Source organism: Carassius carassius, chromosome 1 (genome assembly GCF_963082965.1).
Source record: "Carassius carassius chromosome 1, fCarCar2.1, whole genome shotgun sequence".
NCBI classification, from domain to species: Eukaryota; Metazoa; Chordata; class Actinopteri; order Cypriniformes; family Cyprinidae; genus Carassius; species Carassius carassius.
Genome location: NC_081755.1, coordinates 30,643,960 through 30,659,596, shown reverse-complemented (window position 1 = coordinate 30,659,596; position 15,637 = coordinate 30,643,960). Strand labels below are relative to the sequence as shown.

The 15,637-nt window shown below is 39.2% G+C and overlaps 1 protein-coding gene across 1 annotated transcript; it reads right to left on the bottom strand.

Moving 5' to 3' along the window:
* Positions 1-12,013: 12,013 nt before the first annotated feature.
* Positions 12,014-15,388, bottom strand: LOC132117164 (GTPase IMAP family member 8). The gene is made up of 3 exons (XM_059526299.1): positions 15,176-15,388; positions 12,919-13,671; positions 12,014-12,149 (listed from the first exon to the last, which is right to left on the bottom strand). The coding sequence occupies exons 1-3, from the start codon at positions 15,207-15,209 to the stop codon at positions 12,061-12,063; spliced, it is 876 nt and encodes a 291-aa protein (XP_059382282.1). The 5' UTR covers positions 15,210-15,388; the 3' UTR covers positions 12,014-12,060.
* Between the last annotated feature and the right edge of the window lie 249 nt (positions 15,389-15,637).

The window sequence follows — 15,637 nt, the reverse complement described above, 5'->3', positions numbered from 1 at the left end:
TAGAAATAATGAATACTATTTTGTATTTTACACACCTTTTTATTGATATATGCATTCAATTTTATAACGTCCTCAATGCAAAGTAATCAATTTCCACAAGAAATATAAACCATAAAATAATGAAATTTTTTATGAAATAAAAATATCGAAATATATTTTAATTATGTTATAGACAGTGTTGGGAAGGTTACTTTGGAAATGTAATAGGTTACAGATTACAAGTTACCCTGTTTAAAACGTAACAGTAGTGTAACTTTTTTAATTACTTTAATAAAGTAATGTAACTAATTACTTTTGAGTACTTTTTGATTACTTTTATAAATTTCTAATGAATGTTTATTTGCAACTGTTAATCATCTTCAATCAATTACACCATGCAGGTTTAACATTAAAGTAGTGCTCAATACTGTCAGACTTTAACCATCCTTCATCACCTGAATTAAAATGATCACATTTATAGTAATAATAATAATAATTCATTACATTTATATAGTGCTTTTCTAAGCACTCAAAGCGCTTTACATAGTCAGGGTATCTCCTCATCCACCACCAGTGTGCAGCATCCACCTGGATGATGCGACGGCAGCCATATTGCGCCAGAACGCCAACCACACACCAGCTCACTGGTGGAGAGGAGACAGAGTGATGAAGCCAATCAGCAGATATGGGGATTGTTAGGAGGCCATGATGGTCAGAGGTCAATGGGTGAATTTAGCCAGGATGCCGAGGTCCCACCTCTACTCTTTTCGAAAGACATCCTGGGATTTTTAACGACCACAGAGAGTCAGGACCTCGGTTTAACGTCTCATCTGAAGGACGGTGCTTGTTGACAGTATAGTGTCCCCATCACTACACAGTTCTAGAGATTAATTTCCATGAGGGGCGGACTGGGAAAAAAAAATAGGCTGGGAAATCTCCCACTCATACACCCACAACCCATTCTGAAACATGGACAACACTATTTTGTGTATGGACCTGACATGAAAAAGATTTGAATCCTTAGGTTGGGGACATGCAACATAATTAAGAGTTCTCTCCTGAACTGCACCTTCACTTCCATTATCCACCCATCTCTCTCATGACTTTAATACTGAAGATTTTTATTTGACTTTTACCATGTTTTGTAAGTGCAATTTATTTATTTTTTTGGCAAATGAATTACCACTTGTATTTATTTTTACTACAAATTCCATAATTAAACCACGGTTAGTGCCATACCATAGGCTACTTTAATTTTCCTAAGGGTTGCTTTTTTTGTATGCACTAGCTCCCCCTAAACCTATGATAAAATATGATGATTTGTCTGCTAACTTACTACTGTAACATTACAATAGATAATAATGACGTCGTTTATACAGTATTTTGAGTGAGTGTGAGCAATGTGCTGCTGCTGCTTGACTAAGTAAACAAAGACAAAACTACATTAGCATATTTACAGATGAAACTGACCTGCACCTGAAACCCTGAACAGAAGTGTCGCTTCTCTGCTCCAGCTGTGCGCTTACACAGTTCACTCCGGTCTCTCTCTCTCGCATTGATTACTCGGAGTCTGATCCAAACCGTTCGGCGGAGGCTCGGAGATTGCGCGAGCCCAATCATTGGCAGTCACGACTAACCGATTCATGATTTATTAGAGATTTAATTATCGAATGGCGGATTCCGAAATAATCGCTTTAATATATTCGGCCTGCAATTATACAATGACAATATTAAAGTATAGGGCCAAATCTTCTGCCAGGCCACCGGGAATAGTCCCGGTTCTCCCGATGTCCAGTCAGCGCCTGATTTCCACAGACACGCAGAACGTGCAGGATTCATATTCAGTCTTTTTGCGGCTTAATATTCACAGACATCAGTCCATATCGCGTTTTTATTCAAATGTACTGACCTACTTTTGATTTATTCGTCCAAAATGTGGCATATTGCGTCCGCGTTATAGGCTGAATTCCATTGACTGGATTCTACGAATGTGTTTTCCGCGTCTCGGAGATTATGGGCCATATGTCTTAGTGCAATTTGGGAAAGAAATAAGCTGTATGTGGATGTGTGTAAATATTCAAATGTAATCCTCTTTGTAATCGTTACAATTTTCATAAGTAACTGTAATTTAATTACTCATTTTTTCTTAGTAACTGTAACTGATTACTGTTACATTTATTTTGTAATTAAATTACGTAACGCCGTTACATGTAACTAGTTACTCCCCAACACTGGTTATAGACTAGGCTAAACTGCCTCTAATCATACAAATCATGTGAAAATATAGTTATTTTCTTACACTTTTCTTCAATTACCGTTTTTGAAATGTTATCCTGCTTGTCTCACCCTTAAAGTTCCACCCTGTTAGGCTATATTATGGAGAATGTTTGTCCTATCAGTTTTTTTTTTTTAATCTACATTTACATTTAGTCATTTAGCAGACGCTGTTATCCATAGCGCCTTACAAATGAGGACAATGGAAGCAATCAATAACAACAAATGAGCAATGATATATAAGAGCTATAACAAGTCTCACTTAACGCCCTATTCGGACAGGACTAGTTTTACAGGGGGTCGTTAGAGAAATCTGTGTTTTACAGACGTACTTGGTGATTTTAATCCCGTCCGAATCTGCCACGTCTGTGTTTTTCTCACACAACCTCTGTGATAATTCCAGGGTAAATTACCTACTGTTTTTCAGCAAACTCAGTGATCCTCTGAGAAAACTAATCCCGTCCGAATGCGAATGTCTGTGATTGCCAGCGGTATTTTATTTCACAACGCGTTTCCTCGTGTGTTTTGGCCAACGCGAATTACCGTAGATGCTCTTACCACACGCGCATTTTTTATATATTTGCTTCCCGGCAAAGAAATAATAAATAATAATAATAGTAATAATAATAAAATCAAGGGCCAGATCACGTAAACTGTTAATACTGGCTATTGTAATATCAGCATCATGTAAGATTACTCACATTCATTTATGCACACTCAGTTACATACTATTTTAATTACAGATGTACCTTTATGAAGATTAAACATGGGTTTAGCCAACTACAAAAATAAAAAAATAAAAGGTAAACTAAAGAAACCATGGTTTTGCTGTCCTACCCAATTAGTATTTATTGTGTAATAATATTAATCAATCCGAACGACCGCATACGTGATCTCTGTGACGCCCAGATGCACAAAAAAGATCCTCCTACCTCTGTAGGAGATGTTAGTCCCGTCCGAATTGGTACATGAAAATCGCAGACGTCAGGTGGTAAGAATCCAAACTCAAACGTAGTTTAGAAAACTAGTCCCGTCCGAATATGGCTTAGCCTATATGCAGTACACGTAGCAAGGGCTTTTAAATGATATAATAAATAAAAAGAAAACAATAGAACAAGATCGAGCGAGCTAGTTTTATTTATTTTTTGTTAATTGTATAATAAATGAAATGAAAAGAAAACAGATTCATGAAAAGATGGCTATAAGGACTCAGGTGCTCAGACTGAGTTGGGCAGGTCATTCCACCAGCAGTGTTGCCAGGTCTCGCGAGACAAATAAGCAACCAGGCCTGTGAAAACAAGCCCAAAACAAGCGACTTTTTCTACGGACCCGTTTCTTAGGTAAACGGGTGCCAGTGGTGGTTTTGTAGGCAAACATCAATGCCTTGAATTTTATGCGAGCAGCTATTGGTAGCCAGTGGAAATTGATAAACAGAGGTGTGACGTGTATTCTTTTCAGCTCATTAAAAATTAATTTTGCTGATTCTTAATTGTAAAGGTTTGATAGAATTAGCTGGAAGACCTGCCAAGAGGGCATTGCAATAGTCCAGCCTGAACAGAACAAGAGCTTGAACAAGGAGTTGTGCAACGTTCCAAAAGAAAGGGCCTGATCTTTGATGTTGAATAAAGCAAATCTGCAAGACCGGACAGTTTTAGGAATGTGGTCTGAGAAAGTTAGCTGATCATTAATCATAACTCCAAGGTTTCTGGCATTTTTGAAGGAGTTATGTTTGATGTGCCCAACTTGATGGTGAAATTGTATTTAAACGATGGGTTTGCTGGAACCACAAGCAGTTCTTCCTTGGCAAGGTTGAGTTGAAGGTGAAGTCCTTCATCCAGCAAGAAATGTCTGTTATACAAGCTGAGATGCGAACAGCTACCATCGGATCATCAGGATGGAATGAGAGGTAGAGTTGAGTGTCATCAGTTAAATCTGACATAGTTATCAAAGTTCTGTTAATCTGTAGAAGGTTAGCTAGCTAAATGTTGATCACTCAATGAGCTACGGCTAACTTAGCTCAAAAGTTTGTGCAACTAACAGGGTGGAAATTGTAATAGAATAAATAGTATTTAGTGTATACAGCAAATAAATTTCCATATACGTGTATATATATATATATATATATAAAGATACTGTGCAGAACCCTTAAGCTCCAAGGTCACTGTATAAAAAAAAGAAAGAAAAAAGACCACCCACTAGGCTGAGCGTGGTAATATAAAAATATTTTATGCAATTAACGCAGCATCAATTTTTTCCATCATAATTATCATCATAATAAAAAAACAATATTATAAAGGTGCAGTACCACTTCCACACATTACAGATGGGAAACCATACAGGACAATGACGGAAAGTCCACCGTTAACTAACCTGTTTTTCACTGGTTTTCCACCCTGTTATGCTCCTTTCCATCCTGTTAGACAAGTCATTTTAATTAATAAATTGACAGCATCGTTAAATGTTTGGCATATTTTTGTCTTATTTTGAGAGGTGAGGAGCACTAACAGCATATACATGTTTTTTAGCAATTTTGTATTATTATTTACAACCCTACTGGCAAAAATTGGCACAAAAAGTACCTGTTCTTAATAATTAAGACATATTATATTCATCAATAATTGTTTTAATTATTGTTTTTAAAATAAAAATAAAAATAATAAGATGGCATAAAGGACATACACTATCCAAGAAAATTAACATTTACATTATTAACGTTGTGATAACTATCTATATGTCCCTAACAGGGTGGAATATTTTCATGGCCAGTGTCTGAACAATTTACCCATAATTAAAAAAATTGAGTCCCTGAGCTTGACCAATATGCATTGCTAATAGTTAAACATGTCACTACTTTGGTAGAATGCAAAAAAAAAAAACACTTTTGAAGCCAATATGTTACCACATACCAGGAATGACCCAATAAATAAACAAGAACCATGGCAGAGGAAAGATTAAAATAAGAAAGGTTCAAAGTGCAAATATTGCATCATCGCGCTATGCAAATTACACACGCATGCATTGTCAGTTCCTGCTGAATGTTACATGTAAGTAACGTTAGTTATGATGACATAATATTAGAAATGGTAAAATAACCAAAATTATTGTTCAATCTTACTTCTGAAAGGTTATCCCGATCAATCTAGTATCAACACTGCTCAGGTTATTTCAACCATAAAATGCACAAAATACAAGCATAGTTGCTCGCTCTGCGTTGACTCCGATTGACTATGGTGCTAGCGTAGAGTGAGGAGACCTAACCAGTATGGTGGCGATGCTGGATTACGTTCCAGCACGTCATGAGGTGTTTATGTATAATATGTCAATGGCAAGGGGTGTGTGCGACTCTTCTCCCGGGCCGTATGAAGATGATTGGAGGGCCGGAATAGGCTATAAACATGGGAGGCCATTTGAGACTAAACCCATTGAAGCATTTGCAATACACATTGAAAACTTGCGATACGCATTGAAAACATCTTCGGTTATGACTGTAAACCTTGTTCCCTGAGAAAGGGAATGAGAACTGCATCGAATGACACTTTGGGGGGAAATGCCCCTCAGCGTAGCACCTCTGAAGTATGAATGAAACTAAGCCAATCCTGATTGGTGTTGCGTCATGACGTAATGTGTGACGGCATATGCGGAAGCTACAAAAGGACGCCGGCACACAACAGAAATAGCTTCTCTGATGAAGCAAGCGCTCCCAGGCAGGGGAGGTGTGACGAAGGGATGCAGTTCTCATTCCCTTTCTCAGGGAACAAGGGTTATAGTTGTAACCTGAGACGGTTCCCTTCGAGGGAACTTCGAACTGCGTCGAGTACCCACTATGCCACAATGAGCCCTGCCTGTCCTAGTGTGAAGCTGCGCATAGATACACTTAGGACGAGAGCACAAGGTTGCCCGGTTTCGATGGAATGTCCAGGCTGTAAAATCTAATAAAAGTATGAGGGGTGGCCCATCCTGCTGCATCACAGACCTCCTGGATTGAGGCCCCTGAAAGGAGGGCTCTAGAGGATGCCATGCATCTGGTAGAGTGAGCCCTCACGGCCAGAGGTGAAGGCAAATTGCGCACCTGGTAGGCCATAGATATAGCTTGGACAATCCAGTTGCTAATGGTCCGTTTGGAAGCAGGAAGCCACTTCTTTCAAAACACACTAACAACTTGTCTGACTTCCGCCATGAGGAGGACCTCTGGATATATATTTTGAGAGCTCTGACAGGGCAGAGCAGGTGAAGTCTCTCCTCATCCGCTGTCACGTGATGCAGAGGATGACAAGCCTGCAGAACTGTAGGCCGTGTCACATTAGACGGCACCTTGGGCAAATAGCCCAGCGTCGGATGTAGAATGGCTTTGATGTCGCCTGGAGCAAACTCCAGGCACCCATTAGATATAGAGAGTGACTGGAGATCTCCTACCCTCCTCAGAGAGGTAATGGCCAACAAAAAAGCCACATTTAAGGGAATGGTTCTTGGCCTCAGCCAACTCGAGCGGTTTTGAAGGGGGCCTCAACCAACCCTTCGAGAACCACCGCCAGCTCCCAAGAGGGAACCCTGGTCTCATCCTCAAAGCCCCACGGAGGAAACGTATGACCAACGGCTGTCTCCCAAGAGGCCCATCACTCAGTGGAGTGTGGAAAGCCAAAATGGTAGCCACGTACACCTTGAGAGTGGACGGGGTAAGACCAGCCGAGAAGCGATCTTGGAGGAACTCCAGCACTGAAGCCACTGGGCAGTTAACTGGGGCCACTTCACGCTCTCTGCACCAAATGGTGAAAACATTCCACTTCAGGCTGTACAATTTCCTCATGGAGGGAGCTCTAGAGCTGAGTATGGTCTCCACTACTCCTGCTGACAGGCCGGCCTCTCGGTACTGTGCCCCCTCAGGGGCCAGTCCCACAGTTTCCATAGTTCAGGCCGAAAGTGAAATATTGAGCCCACTGCCTGTGTCAGCAGGTCCCTCCTGATGGGAAGCTCCCTTTGGAGGGCCATCCAGGAGTAATATTATGTCTGAGAACCATACTCGGGCCGACCACAAAGGGGCTACCAATAATAAACTGATGCCAGCATGACAAACCCTCTCTAGAACTCCCGGGAGCAGTGCGATCGGGGGAAAAGCATACAGATGCAGCCCCGGCCACGTTTGTACCATGGCATCCAACCCCAGTGGGGCTGGATATGTGTGGGAGAACCACAGTGGACAGTGAGTCGTCTCTTGAGACGCAAATAGATCCACTTCCACTGGGCCGAACCTCTGACATATTGACTCCACCACCTCGGGATGGAGTATCCATTCCCCGGGCCTCAGCCCCTGCCTCGACAGGCCGAAAACGATTCTCGATGTGCGGATGCGAATGCTGCCTGGCCGCAAGCCTGTGGGGCGGACAGTGCAGGGCGTGTTTGCTGGAAACTGATGCATCCCGAAGCACACTTGACAGCAGGAAGTCAACATCGATTTCCCGTGGGCTCCGTGGAGGAGGCAACCTCGATCGCTCCCCCACAGGTGGGGCCGCACGCAGAAAACCTAGGCTAGATGTATCACGGCACAGTTTAGTGAGCAGCACTGGGGTTTTTAGGGATGATGCAGACTCGGGGGCTAAATAGGCATCATCCCATAACCGCTCTCTTGCCCCCTGAAGATATTACTATAGTTCTACCAAAAAAGACTCGGGAGATAAAACGTACGAAGCATACATTTATTGACAACTCAGCAAGCATAATTATAAATTTATTTGGTGGAATGCCCCGTCCATGGTTCGTAGTCCGAGGGTAGCGGACCTGCATTTCCTGCCTGAAGATGAAGGCAGGGGCGCAGCTGACCCCCCTGCAAGGTAAGTACAGGACCATCCTGGTGGTGGTGGGGAGGGTGGAGGTTGTTATCACGTCGGCATCTGCGAACTCAAACGTGTAAGTACGATCTTTTATACCAAAGTATAAAGACGTGATTGGATAATGATGAAGGTAATTAGTGACGAAGTAATTGAGTCTTCCTGGCAGAACTTAGGCTAAAGCTTTCATTTTAGCACAGGGGGTTGGACACGCGAGATGAGTGTGGTTTGTTCCACGAGTTGTGTAAATCGGGAAAGAATGGTAAACCCCGATGATAAGGTTGCTCTCTGTGCTGCAGGAAACACTCGTCCAACTTGCTTTTAATAAGCATTTCCTGACTTTCATATGGCCAAATGATATTAAGACGGGCCACCGCACGAGAGACCACCTCCACCAGTTCCTCATATGTGGGGACATGGGGTGGCGAGTCATCCCCAAAATCCCTGCCTTCGAAGCTGAGCACGTCTATGTCCTCAGAAGCAGACAGCTCAAGCACGTGCGGAAGAAGCCGCGGGGCAGGAGAGCATTGGATTGGTAATCTCTCACAATCCTCGCAAGCAGCCCCCTCGAGAGCTACCCATGCGTGCTGCGCACCCATTTCCCCCCAAAGTGTCATTTGATGCAGTTCGAAGTTCCCTCGAAGGGGAACTTGCAATACATACATACATGGGAAACACTATATATCTGTGAAAGACATGTGGTTACATAGAAACACTTTTCATATACCCTGTAATCGCCCACAGACTGTTGTACCTGCACAAAGACTGCACTTTCAAATATTCTCATGTGTGAGAGAGCATAAACATTTTCAGTGTGTCTGGAAGTCATTTCATTGCAAACAGAAGTTTAGTTCACTTGGAAACAGAAGAACAGTTTATGCATAGAGTTTCTATGTAACCGCATGTCTTTCATACATATGCACAGATATATATAGTGTTTCACATGTATGCGCAAGTGCTTCAATGTGTATCGCAAGTTTTCAATGTGTATCGCAAGTGTTTCAATGTGCATTGCAAGTGTTTCAATAGGTTTCGTCTCAAACGGCTTTCCATAGATAAATGTTTACACCTATTGCACCAACTGAAACTATGATCAGCCGACACAGTCTCCTGCAGTTATAGATATATCTGTGATGACGTTCATGCAGCAATGGCTACAGCTACTGATATAAACTGAATTGCTCAAGACAGCATAACATGTGCAGCCACCGAGCCATGATTTAATTGAGTAAACATTTCATAACAAGTCAGCGTGTTTTTATGGGGTCTCCCTGCACATTGCTGTGACATATTTCATCAAGGTTAAGTAAAATATAATAAATAGTTTGCAATGCTTCTATTTTTTTTTATAGCTGACTATATGTTTATGTTCAATGAATGTCTTTGCTGAGGTAAATGGGACTTTGGTGTAACATTTGGACCAATCAGACACACAACTATTTGTTATATTTAACAAATAATCTCTAACGCCTCCTTTTACGCCTCCTCTAACACTTACCCAAAATGCAACTATCACCTCAAAAAAGGCAGAACAGGCCTCTGGTTCCATAGCAACCAAAGGCACACTATCTGATAACACTAGGTTTAAGACCCCCAGGAATGTGGCTAAGCAACCCTTAACGCACGTCTCTCAAAAACAGATATACAATGCACATAAAAAGGGACTCTTCTCTAATTAATTCATAGAAAAACCCTTGAGTTCCCACCTGTGAACTTGTACCAGATTGATGTACTCCCAGTTCTGAGCTCTGACATCACATAGCCCGCGAAAAAACAATGGCAGCCCCTACGGATAATATTGCCTACGGATGCGGTGTTTATGCAAGTGGTACATGGTAGAAATAGACTTTAGGACAATATATAACGTTGCAATAAAATTAATAATCTAGCTACAATTACTTGCGCTCATGCAGTTTGGCGTGACTTGCCTTGAACGCTACAAAGTCGTGAGTCGTGGTTTGAAGTCATGATTTACGGGCTCAAAAACCTGCCTGGAACGCAGCATTGGCTTACTGTGCATTCACACTGCCACCGTCGAGACCGTTAAAGTGGCCGGAAGCCATTCATTTTCAATGAGAGCCAGCGTCGAGCCGTGGCACGGCACGACTTGGATGTTGAGAGCGTCGAGGAGAGTTGAAATCAGGGCAACTTTATGGTAATGAGGTATGACACAGTTTGGCAGCACCAATCGAAACGTAGAAGTCCACCGCTTCAGAGCATTCCAGAGAACGCATCTCCGACCACATTAGTGATCCCAAGCAAAATGGAGGACAGGTTGATTATTGCTGTGGCAGGTTTGCAATAATCTATGATGTGGCCCTGTTTGTGTACAGGGACATAAATAAAAAACTAAACAAGAAAAATACGTGAACCAAGGTGTCTGAGATTGTTCATATTCCTGGTGAGTTGCTGATGTACAGTAATGTTACAGGAATAATCATATAATAAATAATATTACAGTAGTCCTAGTTGACTTTTAAACAAATTTCCCTGATTATACTTACATTAAGTAATGTTTATACTTGATTATATTTACTTAAGTAACATTGTCTGTTACATTTATTTGCATCAGAGTATTTTTACAGTGCTTTATACATTATTAGGTAAAGGATCTTAATACTTTGTTGTATTAAGCGTTGTGAGCAGGGTGGCCAGAGCAATTTTTTATGCTCTCCTACTACTGTGAACGCACAGTTAGAAATCTATAACTGCTGGACAATAACAAATAATAATGATTTATTTATATACTACAAACATTTTTTTTTATCATATAATAAGGCAGAATAGTTTCTATACTGTAATAAATGCTATGTCAATTATCACTGCATTGTTCATATACTTTATTTATCACCTGCTGGAGTCTTGAAAAACTTTAAATGGGATTTTATGTCCAGCCTAGTCTACCGGGTTTACGTCCAGCTAGTGCAACCGACCCCTGGAAGACTAATTAATTATCAACACTTAGCCTATGTCTTTTCAAGCTTTCTGACTTGTTAATAATTCAATTTAGTAAATATTTAAGCGTTACTGAGATCGGCTCAATTTGTAGTAGGCTACATAATAATATGAATGTTAAAAATTATTACTTTTAAAAAACTAAGCTTAAAAATCTGTTTATTATATGTACACACGATTTACACTGTCGAATCACATTTGTATATAACTGATAATATAATTAATTGCATTAATGTTTCTGTCTTATGTGTCAAGGACTTTTATGATCAAGGACACTTATGATTTATAATGGAGTGTTTATATTATATACAAGTGTTTATATTTAAGATAAGTGGTCTGGTTACATCTCATTTTTGGATCAGTGTGAAAGCGTTTGCAGTTTATCATGTTATTTGCTCTTAGGGTGGTGGTGTGAGTTTCACATGCTTCAGTTAAACACTGGCAAATAGTGATATGATAAAGTAGGTGTATCAGCATAAAGGGACATTTTGAAAGCCACAGACCGTTTTCAGCAGAGGAATAATTACAAATGTTGCAACTTGTCTTCTTTTATTCTTCAAATACAACTAGAAAAACCAAACACATGCATCTTCTTTTGCATATTAAAGGAAGTTATCTAAGATTTAGCTTCACTACTAAAATGTCACCGAAAACCTAGATTTATTAAGCATACACATTTCAAGATTTAAAAATGTTAAATGTTTTTTAAACTCTAAAACTGACAAAAGTAGGAGCAGAATGTTGTGGGTGTTGTTTTTTCAAGTTCTTTAGTTACCATGAGAGTATTTTCACAGCAGGGAAATAAGTTTGAATACAAAATATTGCGACAATAAATTTTGACTGAGCTTTGATTATATAAATCATCTAAAGTTAAAAAGTGCTGTTAAGTTCATGTTCCTCATTTGTCGGTTTGTTTGGTGTCACAGGTTATCTATCACTCTGTGGTGAATGGAGATGCGCGGTGATGATGACCTCTGGTGGTGAGTTGTAGATATTTGTGTTTTAAGCGAGGTCCTTTCCTTTCCGTCGTTCATTGTTGTTTGCAGCTCTGACGAACACTGTTTCTGTAACTGAGAGGCTGGTCACTGCTCATATTGTACCTAGCTGAATATTTCTGTTCTGTAGAAAACAAGAAAAACATCATCTAAGCAAATCGGACGTACTCAGGTAACCACCCAGGCGCCATATTTAATTTAACACGAATAGAAAAGAGGTTGTGAGAGACAGACTGTCTCAAGTCTTTACAGTGGCACGCAGGTAGTTACTTATGAGGTCACGCAATTTTCAAACAATTCACAATATTCAAAACAGTTTAATTGATGGATTCTGTTTTTGAACAATCAGAATTTGTTAATCAACAGTGAATGCACTCGTTCGTCACAGACTCGTTTTCCTGTCAATAATTAAATATGGCACTACTTTGACTAATATTGGCATTGTTTTTTTGTGTTATTATTTCTTCAACAAAATTAATTTGGAGGATCTCAAGTCATCTTTCGAAGCAGCTTGACAATAATAAACAAGTAACAGAATTAGTGATGCAAACTTTCTTTAAATATGAGGAAAATACAAAGTCAACAAAACAGTAGTGTCAATATTCTGCTACTGTCAATTAATCTGCTTATCTATATGATTTGAAAGTTTTGAGTTATGAATTAAAACATAAATGGAAATGAGCCTAAATGAAACCACTTCAAAAGCAAAAGTAATTTTTTTTTTAAGTTTTACATTTTACTTGAAATTTTGATTGTTTCAAATTGGTTTTAATCTCTCTTAAATTGGTCATTACATTTCACACAAATATAAATTGATTATATTTTCATTTTTCAAAACAATGAAGAACATTAATATAATTTAATGAGTCTGAAGGACAAGAACATTGGCCTACCATCCACTGTCCGTTGGGTCATTTTCCTTCCCGACCTTCTTAACTCTCTCACTTTTTCTATTTTCTCATCTCTTTTTCGCTCTTCCTCCAATCTTCTGAGCTCTTCTTCCTCCATTTCTCTGGCCCGTTCCAACACCTTTTCACTGGAGAGCATAGTCTCCCCATTGGTAGCCACCATTTTCTTGATCTTTGCCAGAAGACCAGCCACCTGGTCCTCCCCTGCTTTGGGATTGCTGTACAGAGCACAGAAACGGCCTCCACATTTGACAATCAGCCTGTGTAGCTCGACGTTCAACATCACTTCTTGCTTTAAGGTGGAGCCACGTAACTTCTTTCTGTCTAAAATGGTGAAGAGCACCAAGCTGTAACTCCAGGCTTCTGGACCAAACAGCTCTACATGTTCCTCCACGGCATGACGTTCACGCTGGCAGAACGAGAAGGACAGTGGCACCACCAGCAGCAGGGCATGGGCTCCAGGCTGGCACAGACTCATACTTCTCATTATCTCCTTCTTCACCGACCATGCAGAGGAGCCATTGACATTGAACCATTCCCAACCTGGGGTGTCAACCACCAGCACCTGCTGTCCTCTCACAAGACCCTGACATGGCAAACTCATTCGGGTCTTTACCCCAACCTCGTCAAAGGCTTTCTTGCCCATAATGGCATTACCAGCAGCACTTTTCCCAGATTCTGTCACTCCAACCAGGACAATTCTCAGTTTAGGACAGTCAGGAAGACAAATGCCTTGTTCTGTGGATAAAAAGATAGACATGACAAAAGGCCAAATTTAACAAAATTTCACAAAACAAACAAACTTTTTTTTATTGCATATTTTTCATAAATATCATGGCATAGTTTATTATAAACTGTTTGCAATGCATCTCTTTGATTTTATTTAAATAATCACATTTTCAAAATGCTCTTTTTTCATATTGCTTAGAATGAGAATGAATTTGTTCAAAACAATTGAATGTATTGGAACACTACATAGCTGTGGAACAGGCAATATTCAGTTACTTAATGTATGAGATTGAAATGAATTGGATTAATTGAAGATAAATACAGAGTCTGTTTTAATAATAAATGACTGACAAATATGCATCATGTTAAGTTAATTAGTTTGTTGAAACTGTAAATGATAGACATTGTTTATGTAATATAAATGCAGAAATCATAAATTTAGGTTTAAATTCCTAAGATATTAAAATTATAAAACACTTTCACAGCAAATTTATATTTAATCTCCATGCATTTATTTATTTGGCATCAGGGTTAATTTTAATTTTACAGTCATGACTGTACAGTACTTGATATCATGGAAGGGTACAGCCAAAATAAATATAGTCATTTAAGGGAAACGGTAAGCATAAATAATATTCTACCATATGACATTTAATTTACCATGAACTGTGTAAGTTACATGACAATATTATGTTGCTCGGTCTGAATTGGTAGCAGTAAAAACAGTAATAAAAAGGCTGTATGAATATCAGCTGCTAGATATTGAAATTATTGCTCGCTCGATAATAGTATTATATAATAAGCACACACCAGACTGGTCTGTAGACACTAATTGCTTCATTAAATTTTCATTTGGTGCATGCCTTATTGATTTGGAAGTTTAGTATAGGTCTTTTTCATTAAGTGTTACAAATACCAAACACTGTGGGTCTACCTCTGTTGACATTATCAAACATCTGATAAATAACTTTGGCCTTATTACACTGCCATGACTACCTATTGACGTTAGAGCTGTAAAAAAAAAAAAAAAAAGAAGAAGATTTGCGGTAATGAAAAATCTTTTTTGACTAAAAGGGCAAAACACGTGTTACTGTACTGCTGGCTGTCACTAAAAAGATCAACACAACAGAATGTGAAATTAACTAATACATGTCTGAATTTGACTATAATCACTGAACAATCCCTTTAGAAAATGTAGTAAAATTAGCAATATCTGTAAAATGATGTAAATTCATTTTCAATAACACTGATTGTGATAGTCTATCTGTAATATAGCAGTTATTTGGATTCTTGCTAAATATTCTTGACATTTAACTGTGATAATCTGTAATAATCTATTTTCTAAATATCATAACTAACACATCATTTGCAGTATGAAACCAGCTACCCTGAACAAACCATTGCAATCTATCGTTTTTAGCTGTGGTTACAATGATCTTGCAACAAATTGTACATTACTGTGCAGTAACTTGTATATTTAGCGAAGGCAGTCTATCCAGAAGTGTGTACTGACCGTGACCGTGGGATATTTCTGTAATCTCATCCATTCTGATCCAGTCTGTTCAGTGTTTCGTGGTCAAATGTGCTGCTCTCCTAACATAATGTTCATTCCTGATGACTTGACTGTCACAGCTGAGACGATTGGACCAGGAAATATTTAATCCGTCGTCTTATCTAAATATTGTTTTCCCTGTACAATGTCAGAGCAATCCTGTATCAGTTCTGATCAGGCTGTGTTTACAGCCTCTTTTACTGTCATACATATCCAAAGTACAAACTATGAAGACCACACCTGTTGCTTACTAACTTTTATGCTGTTTAAGATTTTATATATGCTTTATTTTCAAATCAATTGACAGTTATTATTCATTTTTAAACAAGTATTTCTCAAATATAAAGTCACACTTTATCCCACAGCGTTCATGTTATTCTGTGTTGATGTGTAAATTATGTATTTTTAGTGATAATAATACAG